Source organism: Psammomys obesus, unplaced genomic scaffold, assembly GCF_907164565.1.
Source record: "Psammomys obesus unplaced genomic scaffold, mPsaObe1.curated_primary_1811, whole genome shotgun sequence".
Taxonomy (NCBI): domain Eukaryota; kingdom Metazoa; phylum Chordata; class Mammalia; order Rodentia; family Muridae; genus Psammomys; species Psammomys obesus.
This window is the reverse complement of record NW_026596109.1, coordinates 16,554,119-16,565,706: the sequence shown is the minus strand read 5'-3', so window position 1 is coordinate 16,565,706 and position 11,588 is coordinate 16,554,119. Positions and strand designations below refer to the sequence as shown.

Below are 11,588 nucleotides of genomic sequence, written 5' to 3'. Positions count from 1 at the left end.
CAACCCCTTAAAGAATTCTGACCCAAGTGCTTTAGTGTCAGCAAAGTAACTCTCCAGCCAATGCAATCAAGGCCTCTGTCATGCAGCTGGCAGCTTAGGCAGGAACCAAAAGACCAGCCACAGTCTCAAAGACTCTTTAACTGTAAAATAAAACTCAACACTAAACATCAGTTCCTTCCTTTTATTAACTCATACACAACTACTTATCTTCTGGTTTGTTGAAGCAGTAAGTCAGACAACACTTGCCACAGTAATGTCTGTCAAAGTGGCTAGCCATGAAAACTCCAGCACCACATTCATCAGAAGGACACTCTCGACGAAGCCGACTGATTTTGCCATTTTCATCCACCTGAAAAACAAAAATTAATTTCACAAACCATACCCTTAAGTCTGATTTTAGTGGCTCAAGATATGAACCTCTTGATCTCAGATTAAATTCCATTAAAATCCTGTTCTCAGACTTTTATCAGCATCTTAGGTTAGAAAAAGCAGCAAATTGGAGTTTCTAGTTAAATAACTCAATGAAATGTCAAATGTCAAAGAATTTTCACTTTCAACTTGCACTTCCATAAGCAATGCTCACATGCTCCAAATCACTGCTTTGCTCAAAGTAGCTTACCTTATAGTATTTCAGAACAGCCAGCTTAACCTTCTTCCTCTTATGCTTATTCTTCTTGGGAGTGGTGTAAGACTTCTTCTTCCTTTTCTTAGCACCACCACGGAGTCTCAGCACAAGATGAAGGGTAGACTCCTGTAAATGGAAGGGTGAAAACAGACAGTACTATAGCATCAACAATTTAGTCTGTCAAAAGGCTGGGAGTGGCCCAGCCTGCCCGACCACCCAGCACTTGGAATCCAATTCAAGGCTGCCCTGAGCTACAGGAGACCTTTCTCTACAAACCAAAAAGAACCAACCAGCATCACACATTTTAAAATTAGCGGACAGCTGCAGTACTTATCAAATATTAGTGGATTCACATGCTAACTTCCCTCTTTCTGCATATCATGTTTTCCCCCAAACAAACCTTTTGAATGTTGTAGTCAGACAAAGTACGGCCATCTTCCAGCTGCTTTCCAGCAAAGATCAGTCTCTGCTGATCAGGAGGAATTCCTAATTAAAGGGAAAAAATACTGGGCTTAGAACAATGTACACACCCACTATCTATAGCTAATCCTGTGTCACACCAATGCTGACAGTGCTCACTCAGTAGCTTCGGCTGTCCTGGAAGTCACTGTAGACCACTCATCTGCCCGCTTCAGTGCTGGCAGCAGATGTGTGGTCGCCACCACCCCGCCTAAGCTGTTTTAATGTTTGGACATGCTTGAACATTTACTACATGTTACTCGGCTTTATGAATGAAGACTATTTAAAGTTCCTATTTGGAAAAAAAACCAAAAACCTGTCATTCAGAGTTTCCAGGCGACGAGGTAGCCTGATACGACTCTTGATATTTTACCTTTCAAAAGCACTTTAGCCTGTTTTCTATCCTACAAAAGAGCAAATGTGCCTAGATCATACAAAGCAGATTATTTTTCTAGTAACATTACTTGCCTTCCTTATCCTGGATCTTGGCCTTTACATTTTCTATAGTGTCCGAGGGTTCAACCTGTGAATTTTAATACATAAGTTACTATATGGTTACACAGAAACTAGAACACTAATCAGTAAGTTTACACAAAACGAACTAAGTGGTAATGGGTTGGTACCTACTCAACGGCGGTATCCCTACGAGTCAAATCCGTTCTCAGACCAAGGCGAGCACCGAACGACTGGGGTGGGGGCGGGTGGAGCACGATACCCGCCGAAGAGAAGCGTTTACCCCCCCCCCCCCCCCCCCGCCTACCCTCCAATGTGGCCACTCGGGACGGGGCAGAGGCAAACGTTCAGCACCCAAACTCTGGCGAGTGCTAATCAACCTATTCTCAGCTCAAGGCCAGGCTTCCGAATTCAGACTCGGAAACGCGCTCTCAAGCTTGAAGGCGGCGCCGAAGGCCTCGGCTTCCGCACGCCACCTGGCCCATACCTCGAGCGTGATGGTCTTCCCCGTCAGGGTCTTCACAAAAATCTGCATCTTGGCGGAGGCTCCACCTGCATTCGCAAAGAGACGGATGAGACCCGACCGGGGCGGTGAGAGCGACCCGGAACGCCACCAGCCAGAGCCGGGCCACGGAGCACACACTCACCGCAGATGGCGGATCGGAAAGGGAGAGCCGCGCGGGCCGACGGGGTTTCCCGGCCGAAGGGCCCGCCCCTTAGGCGGCCACGCTCGTGCCTGCGCGCCGTCGCCGAGCCGCGGCTGTCTAACGCAGTGCCAGACTAGCTCGGTCGCGCCAGTTCCCCAGGCATCGCTCAGAATGCCCGGAACGGTGTGCGCAACTTAAAACATGTCTCAAAGGACTTTCTTATACATCCGATGCGACTAAGAGGGGCTTCCTTTCAACAGGGGCTTGTTGAGCACAAAAAAAAAAAAAAAAAAAAAAAAAAAAAAAAAAAAGAGCGAGCGCGGTAACACAAGTCTACCTGGGAATTGTAGTCTTCACCGCTTTCTTCTTGCTAGGACTACCCGTCCCAAGATGCAGTTCCACACTTCCGGGCTTCCTGGTTACAGTCTCTAAACTGTGCAGGCAGGGGTAGGAGAGGTTCAGCCAGGTGAGCACTTGGGGGTGAGGCGTAGTGTTTTGCTCGAGGGTGGGGTCGCGGGGAAATGCCTACAAGGGAAGCCTTAACGGCCGGAAAGGCATTTGGGGCTCAAGGCGTTGGTCACGCCTTCGTGGTGGTGGTCGAGAGTCAGCTGTGCTGGCCCTCAAGAAGGGCATCGGCAGCCAACTCCAGGACAGCTGTAGCCCAGTCGAAGGCCCCGCAGCGCGGAGTTCGGCCCCTTACGGTGTATCCCTCCCCCCACAACCATTTCTCCAGCCGCACGCACCTCCCTAGTATGAAACGGTTAAATGTAGTTTAATTTTCATCGTTTATTTTGGTGGTTTTTTTTTTTTTTTTTTTTTTTTTTTTTTGGAGACAGGTTTTTCTCTGTGTAGCCTTGTCTGTCTTGGACTCTACTTTGTAGAACAACGCTGTCCTGGAACTCACAGATTCACCTGTCTCTGGTTTTGTTGTTGTTGTTTTAACAGTAAGGAAACCCACCATTGTTTAGCCCTCGACTACAAGTTTGGACGTGGACCTGGTGAAAAAAATTATGGGAGCATATGTTCTCCAGGAGAAAGAGGCGAGACCAGCCCAGTTAGAAGCTGGTTGTCTCCCAGTCCCTTCTCCACCACACAAACCCAGCGCCCCCCACCTTTTTTAAATTATTTATTTAATTTTATTCTCTGTACGTTGGTCTGAAGGTGTCAGGATCCGTGGAACTGGTATGCAAAAACCTGTGTTGGAACCCCAACACACACTTTAAAGGCTTTTTGACTACTTCCCCGCGATGGGACTACCCTACCAGGCCACAGAGGAGGAAGACAACTCAGTTCTCACATGAATAGATGAACTGGGGTGTCTCCCCTATTCTGAGTAGGGGAGATGGGATACTGGCGGAGAGTGGGACTGGGAGGAGAAGAAAGAGGGCTCTATGACCGAGCTGTAAATTGAATTAATTAAAAATAAAGTCTGGTGTGCCTGTCTAAGCAAGTATGCCAGAAAGTTCTCTGGGCTCAGAGATTGGAAGGGTCAGGGGTGTGCCACTACACCCACATGACGCAAATCTCCTTTTAAAAATAAGGTAGGGCCTTCTGTTTGGATCACTAAGGAGGGTTAACATCTGGAGTTCCTTCCAAGGGATCCAAATGGTGGAGAACCGACTCCAGCAAGCTGCTCTCAGACTTTAACATCGCCCCCTGCCCTCAAACTAACTAAATGCAAGAACAATTTTTTTTTTAAAAAAGTGATTGAAGATGACCCCACTCAATGTAATCTTCCTGTCTCCACACGTGCATGTACCCACAAAAATGTGGACATACGCAGAAAAGCAAAAAGTGATGGTGACATTCTACATTATTCAAATATTTCACCTCAGGGCTAAAGGTGAGCAAGCATGTATGGGGCGATAGAATTGATATCCAACACTGAAAAGAAAATGTTTTACCTTCAAAGACATTAAAAAAAAAAAAGTTTTGTCAGAAGGGGAAAAAATTGTTGGCCCCTTAAAGGGTATACTAGGGCACCAAAGGAACTTGGATTTCTCCTAACGGTTCTCAGAAGCTCCCGCTCTTCGGCTGTGACCACACATGCTGGTGCCACAGTGACTGTGCCCATTTTCTCTCCTCTGATGTTATGTTACTATTTCAATTACATTATCTGTATACCATCTTACTAGATTGTAAACTCCAAGAGCCAGGACTTTATTTGACTTATTGCTGAATCCCCAGGCATTAACTATTAAATAGACATTCAACAAATAGTGGTTGAACTAATGAGTAACAAATTGATTTGAAAAAACTTGAGGCCAGTGATACGGATCTGCGAGTTGATGCACTTGCTGCCAAGCCTAATGATTGAGTTCAGACACTGAGACCTCCAAAGGGAAAGAAGAGGCACTGACTCCCATAAATTGTCCTCTGACCTCTATGTGTGTGCCAAGACAAGCATGCACCCACACACATACACATACACAGACAATAACTTTTTTTAATTAAAAAAGACTTCAAGCATACATTGCTTTTGACTTTGCTGGATCTACTGTGTGTCTTCTTGTAAATTGACTTTTTGTTATCCAATTCATCAGCATACAGATAATTTTAGTCTTTGACACTTCAAAATTATTGTGTCTCCTTTATTTTTTATTTGTATTTTATTATTTATTTGAGACAGGGTCTCACCGTGTAGCTCTGTCTGGCCTGAACCTCTCTATGTAGATCAACTTGGCAATGAATTCACAGAGAATTGGCTGCTTCTGCTTCCCAAGTGTTGGGACTAAAGGCATGCACATGGGCGATATTTTAAGTTCGACATGGTAATTTAGATAACTGGTTATTATATTGCCAAAACATTACAAAGTTTGTTTAAACATTGCAAGCATCCATACAGTAGCAAAAGAGTTCAGTGGCTATGGGGATAGTTAGATAATGCAATTTCATGCTATGAAATGTGCAATAAATACTTTAGGGCTCTTTAGAGAAAATTTAAACATTTTATTGTTTTTGAGACAGTCTCTGGCTGGCCTGGATATTACTATGTAGACCAAATTGGCCTTGAACTTACAGAGACCTGACTGTTCCTGTTTCCCAAGTGCTAGGATTAAAGGTGTGTTCCACCACAGCCAAAGGGTAATTTTGAATTTTTTATTTTTTATTCTTTGATAGCTTCATATATTTAGTGAGTTTAGTTCTTTTCACTGTCACCCTGTGTGACACCCACTCCACCCACTGAAACCCTTCTTCCCACAAGGTGCACCTGCACGCTTGTGCTTTGCCTGCATGTATATCTGTTGCATCACTGGTATGTCTGTTGCCAGTGGAGGCCAGAGGCATCCAAGCCCCTGGGACTGGAGTTAGAGTCACCATGTAGGTGCCAGGAATCAAAACCAGGTTCTATGAAAAGTAACCAGTGCTCTTAACTGGTAAGTCATCTCTCCTATCATTTAAACAATGCACATAAGATGAGTCTGAGTGGTTTCTAAAGGAAAAGTTGTTTTCTATATTTGATCATCATTTTGTGTGCATAACTGGGCAAGGGAGCTTGTGTGGAGGTCAGAGGACAGCTCTGTGGAGTTGGTTTTCTCACCTTTTGGGGGGTTCTGGGTATCACACTCAGCTCTTCAGGCTTTCGTAGCAAGTACTTTACCTGCTAAGCCATCTCACTGGTCCTAAGGGAAGAGTTCTTAATTAACTGGCATTTGATTTGTGTTCTGGACTATAGCAAATGTAAGTAGACTAGCACAAGCATTTTAACTTTCTGACTGAAATATCTATCTTAATAACATCTCTAAGAATTTTTTTTCTGAAACATACATATTTTTAAGAGTTTTAGGCTTACAGATTAATTGACTGTCATGTTTTTTTTCAGGCACACTAAAGGTTTTTGGCATTATTGCAAAAGAAGGTCAAGGTTTAATTTCTCTCCAGTGAACAAGCTTGCAGATTAAGATTTATGTCAGTCCAAGAAATAAACAAACATGCAGTTCTGCCTCCTATCATTAGTAGAAGTGACAAGGAGTTTTTGGAAAGCATGCAAAGATATATAACCACAGAAACCGAAAGAGTGGGCTGCAACGAGGAAGGACCTGCTGATGAGTATTACACAATATACCAAAATGTTTTTGATAAGGTACCATGATGCTCTTGAAGATGGGGATGTTTCCAAGAAGCTATACACCACCCAGCTTAACTACTACCTTAGTAATACCGCTGTCTGACTGACTGCTTTCTGTCTGCTAAGTTTAGAGAAGTTCATCCAGTTTGTTATCCAGGGTGAATAGGGAAAGCACAGTGCAGAGTTTGCATTTCCTGACTGCTAGTTAGAGTCAGTTAATTTAGTGCAGCAAGAAATGTTTTGTCAAGTTTGGCTGTGTCCTCTGGTAATTGTTTTTATCATTTTAAGTGAAGGTGCTATCTAATTTGCTAGAACATTGTGAACAAGAACTAGTAGTTTAGGTTCTGGGTTTGTTTGTGGTAGCAATAAAGTCTTGGTTTAGATATGATAAGGCATGTTACATTGAGACCTCTTGAGCCAGGTGCTGAGCCACATTCCGGTCACCCCAGCTGGTAGGAGGCTACCGGAGAGGCTGGAGAATTTCTCGAAGCCAGGAGTTGGGCAACATAGTGACATACAATCAACCATAAGTTCCAGCTAAGCAATTTGAGACCTCTTAGAAGTCTAGATATAGTGGATAAAGGATTTGACTACTTTTAATGCTGGAAATAATGGGATTGGATTAGAAAATGTTATAGTTTTACATAGTATGTCAGATTCTGTTCGTTTTTTGGTTTTTTTGAGGCAGGGTTTTTCTGTGTAGCCCTGGCTGGCTTGGAACTCACTCTGTAGACCAGGCTGGCCTCCAACTCAAGAGATCCACCTGCCTCTGCCTCCTGAGTGCTGGGATTAAAGGTGTGAGCACTACCGCCCAGCTGCCTAGCATTTTCTTTACAATCCCGTGTAGATGCCTGACAACAACAGTGAAATCTGCCTCTTCTCCTCGCCTGGAGGAAGCACCTTAAGACTTCCATATACCCCTAGTCTCAGAACAGGCACAGGCAGAAGAGGAACGTGGTCTTACAGGGTCTCACTATGTAGACTAGACTGGTGTCCAGCTCACAGAGATGTGCCTGCTCCAGCCTCCCAGGAGAATGCAGTCTTTTTGCTGATTTTTAAGCATTCGAATGAGTTATATTTCTTATCTAAATAAAAGCCTAGCTCTTCCAGAGGATCTTTAGGCATTTAATGGTTGCTGGGGAGGAGGGAGAGAGATTTTCAGTATTGTAGCCACTTTATATTCTTATCAAATAATCTCTCCACACATGCTGTCAGCAATCTTAATTAAACTCATCAGACACCAAAAAATAAAAGAAGAAAAAGAAGTAGAAGAAAGAGGTAGAAAGTATTTGGGAAAAAGAAGGGGGTTAAAATTAAAACACATGAGGGTTGGAGAGATGGCTCAGTGGTTATGACTTCTTCTGGAAAAGAAGTCAAAACACTGACTTCTTTTCCAGAGGTTCCTGGTTCAGTTCCCAGCACCCCCATGGCAGCTCACAACTACCTATAATTTCAGTTCCAGTGGATCCAACACCCCCCCATAAGACATACATGCAACCAAACACTAAAGCATATTAAAAAAATAAAGTCATTAAAAATCAAAACACATGCATGGAAATGTAATTATGAAACTTATCTATGACAAGTATATGCTAAGAAAGACTTTTAAAAGCCTTGTTGTGTACTGAGGAAAAGCAAGCACAAAGATACAGGAAATGTAGCCTGCATGTGTAAGGCCCTAGTCATCCTCAGTACCACATGGGTTAACTCCCACGTGGTGGCACATGCCTGTAATCCCAACACTAGGGTGGTGGATGCAAGAATATCAAAGGTTCATAGTGACTTGATGGCCATTTTGGGACATACAAATCCAAAGGAAAAGAAAGGAAAGGGGGGGAAAGTAGAAAGTAGTGATATATACTCACTAATGGCCAATGGAATGAAGAAAATTGCAAAGGCTAGAAAAATACTATAAAAGAAGCACATGGCTGTGAGAGAGTAATGAGTAGTTGAGACTATAGAATGAAGAAGCAACCTGCTGAAAATGTCATCAAGGCACGGGGCTTCTAGTGTTAGACTTCTCAGAAATTTCCAGGAGCTACCAGCCCCAAATTTCAAGTATTTTGTGGATAAGGTGATATTGCCAGCGTTATTCTACTGGTGGTGTGCCAGTTTGCCTCCTCCACTTCACTGCTTTCTGTGTACCCATGGGTGAGCTCTCGAGATCTGTTTCTTCTAGCACACTGACATGATCATTGACCAGGAGTCACTGCAGTTGACTCACTGCACATTAGTTGAACTCACTAATGTACCTGAACTGGTTATTGGAGCATGTGAGATAAAAGATCTGGTCCTTGTCGGTTATTGACCTCTGTAGATCACCTGGGGTGAGATGGGTATTTTCCTGGGTAACTTCCTCTAAAACACCCCAGAAGTACAGCAGAGATGAACAAGCATAATTTCAGTTTTCAGAGCAAAAGTTTTTCTGTTTTGTTTCTTAACCTATTTAAATTTTGTGATAATTTATTTTATATGAGTGATTAATATTCAAGATTAAGAAAGAAACTGTAGTAAAGATATTTGCTGTAGAGTCAGCCTCATAGAAAGTGATGTTTCCTGGTTAACCTTTCTAGTGTTTCTTTTTCCCCCGTTATCCTTCCTGATAGATGTTTTGCTTAAATATTATTGGAAACCATGAATGTATAGAATTGTTTTCACAGTTGTTTTTGGCATGTTGAGATTAGGGATGCAATTGGGAACTGGGACCTGATTTTCGTAGTGTTGGTGAATGAGTTCAGATTACATTATCTCTGTGGGGCTGGAGAGTTGGCTCGGTGGTTAAGAGTACCACTGCTCTTCCAGAAGACCCGATTTTGATTCCCAGCACTTAACAATCACGAGTAACTCCAGCTCCGGGGGATCCGAAGCCTCTGGTTTTTCAGGTACCTATACTCACATGCACACACCTGTACACAGACACATATACAAATAATTAAAGGTTTTACAAACATAATGTACAAATGCAGTTAAGAGGCTAGATTTCAAAGGGGTAAGAGATGCGTAATTAAAAGATACACAGTTGAGACACATAGACCTAGCACCTTATTAGCCCATGTCTCAGACATGGGTTCATACCAAGCATAAGAAGCCTTCCTCATACCTAGGATCACAGGATCTGTGACCCACAAAGAACGTGTACTTGGTGGTTCTTGTTTTTAGTGCCTGGTCATTTGAGTTTGTTTTAAGATGTTTCTGTTTCTAGTTAATAATCATGTTTCACCTAAAAATAACCTGCTGAACAGGCTTTTGATCACCGTATCTTCTGTTAAAAAATATTTAGTGCCACAGACAGAAAAATCATATTTCAGGTAATAGACCATGTCAATGCATACAAGTCCATACTTACGTCAATCAAAAGAGAATATGATGCCTTTATTGAGACCATAAAAAAAGGCCGGAGAACTGCTTTTTATCTTCACGGAAAACTTAAAGTTTTGGCAGCAGAGCCCACAGCATTGGTATATTACCAGAGAAGAGCGATACAACTTGAGGAAAAGTGAGTATGTCAGTAACTAGCCAGAAAGGTACCACGCTACTGGGTGATAATAATCAATTGGTCTTTAGTTTTCCCTGCTTTGTTTATTTTATTTTGAGACAGGGTGTCACTATTTAACCTAAGCTAGCTGTTAATTCACCAGCCTGGTCTTGTTCAAGACTCAGCCTTCAGATGCTAAGATTGCAGGATCACTCCATGCCTGCCTTTAATTAAAATGTTATTTTAAGCTATTTTTATAGTCCCTTCTCCTACCAACTACTATATATTTTGGGTAAAAATTATTAAATTTTTAAGGATTTTACGATCCCTCTTAGTAGAGTGAAGGCACATGTTGGTGTCATAAAAGGAGGGAGGTTATTTCATGCATGGAAGATTTGACAGTACAGGTTCACAATTCTCACCAGAGTGACAGCGCTTAACCTTGTGATCCCAACAGTAAGTGACCCGCCAGAGACAATAAAATGCTCCTTTACAAAACAGTTAAAAAAAAAAAAGTTTTATTCTGTAGCTCTGGGTGACCTCAAAACTTACAGCAATCCTCCTGTCTCAGCCTCCCAAATACTAGTTTCTCACATTTCAGTGCAGTCTAATGATTTGGACTTCTGGCCTCCAGAATGGTGAGAAGATCAATGTTACTTTAAATCACCAAAATTGTAATAATTGTTACAGTAGTCCCCAGCAAATAACAGTTTGTTATTTTGTGGTGGCTCACATCTGTAATCAGCACTTGGGAGGCTGAAAGAGGATCAAATTCAAAGCCAAATTTAGCTACGTAATGAGACCCTTTCAAAAGAAAAGAAAAAGGAAAACTAAAAATACCTATTCAGTTGTAACAGTAATCTCACTAAAGGGAATGGATGGTGTTTTGTGGCTAGATTATAGCTAATGCCTATTGATTTGAAATGGGGTTAGCAAGAGTAGTTTTTATTGGTGATCTGAAGGGAAATTGTTCCCCATTTGTGGTGCATCAGCATCTTCTATTTTATTTATTTATTTATTTATTTTATTTATTTCTACTAGTTCATAGTGGTTCAAATTATAATTAGCCAAATAACAATCTAGCCTGTTTTAATATTATGATTAAAGAATTAAATTGGTGTGACAAGCATATGAAAGCATTTGGTTTTTTGTTTTGTTTTTTTAGATTGAAGATTATTGAAGATAATTCCACAATGATTCAAGTGCAAATTAATCAGGTAAAACAGCTAAGAACAGACTATGACAACAAGGAAGTGAAGTTCTGTGCTTCCTCCACGAAGCCTTGGAAACCTATCCCAGGTGCAGCATCATGTTTACAGTTCTATTTCAGAGAAATCTGTCTGGTTGGCTGCCTCTTACACAAACTAGTGTAACGTCCTAATATTTGAAAACCTTCAGTTGTGTGTTGTACAAGCAACTTTAGACAGGGTCCTAGTAGATACCCAGGAAAGAACAAACCTGAAGCAACTGTGAAGACTTGCATCCTGGCCAGTTAACATGTTAGAAGCTCTCACGTCAACATCAGCATCACTTGAGAACTATTAGGAGTGGAAATCCTTGGGTGTAGTGGGACTTCCGGGCCTACCATCAGTATAAATAATGACACAGAAGCTTTGTAATAGTTTAAAGCTTAGGCCTTTTAGCTGGGCAGATTCCAAGCTACCTGTCTATCTTAACTCTATTAATCCTGTCATTGTGCCCCACCCACATGGCTACCTTCCTTTCTGCTCCTATTCATGTTTGTCCAGTCACCTCTGTCCTGCTGTTGAATCTCCTGCCTTTGCTTTCTTCCTCCCAGAGTCCCTCTCTCTCCTAGAAGATCCGCCCGCCCTCCGCTTCCTGCCTAGGTACTGACTGTCA

The 11,588-nt window shown here is 42.3% G+C and overlaps 2 protein-coding genes across 2 annotated transcripts in view; one reads left to right on the top strand and one right to left on the bottom strand.

Moving 5' to 3' along the window:
* Positions 1-161: 161 nt before the first annotated feature.
* Rps27a (ribosomal protein S27a) lies at positions 162-2,242 on the bottom strand. Its single transcript, XM_055628876.1, has 6 exons — positions 2,185-2,242; positions 2,025-2,089; positions 1,553-1,607; positions 1,026-1,111; positions 620-751; positions 162-349 (listed from the first exon to the last, which is right to left on the bottom strand). Exons 2-6 carry the CDS (start codon positions 2,070-2,072, stop codon positions 200-202), a joined length of 471 nt encoding a protein of 156 aa, XP_055484851.1. The 5' UTR covers positions 2,073-2,089; positions 2,185-2,242; the 3' UTR covers positions 162-199.
* Positions 2,243-2,598: 356 nt separating this feature from the next.
* The window catches only part of Clhc1 (clathrin heavy chain linker domain containing 1), a 25,756-nt gene continuing 16,766 nt past the window's right edge, over positions 2,599-11,588 (top strand). The window contains exons 1-5 of the mRNA XM_055628983.1: positions 2,599-2,650; positions 6,008-6,268; positions 6,590-6,594; positions 9,534-9,749; positions 10,894-11,027. Coding sequence (XP_055484958.1) covers positions 6,092-6,268; positions 6,590-6,594; positions 9,534-9,749; positions 10,894-11,027 — 532 coding nt within the window. The 5' untranslated portion in view covers positions 2,599-2,650; positions 6,008-6,091. The remainder of the gene's footprint in view (positions 2,651-6,007; positions 6,269-6,589; positions 6,595-9,533; positions 9,750-10,893; positions 11,028-11,588) is intronic.

What these genes read in the sequence shown, in the direction of transcription:
- Rps27a (XM_055628876.1), bottom strand. Translation starts at nt 2,072, where the DNA reads ATGCAGATTTTTGTGAAGACCCTGACGGGGAAGACCATCACGCTCGAG. An exon ending in CAAGATCCAGGATAAGGAAG is followed by an intron (nt 1,112 to 1,552) that starts GCAAGTAATGTT and finishes CCCTTTAATTAG; the next exon opens with GAATTCCTCCTGATCAGCAG. An exon ending in CTGACTACAACATTCAAAAG is followed by an intron (nt 752 to 1,025) that starts GTTTGTTTGGGG and finishes TTCCATTTACAG; the next exon opens with GAGTCTACCCTTCATCTTGT.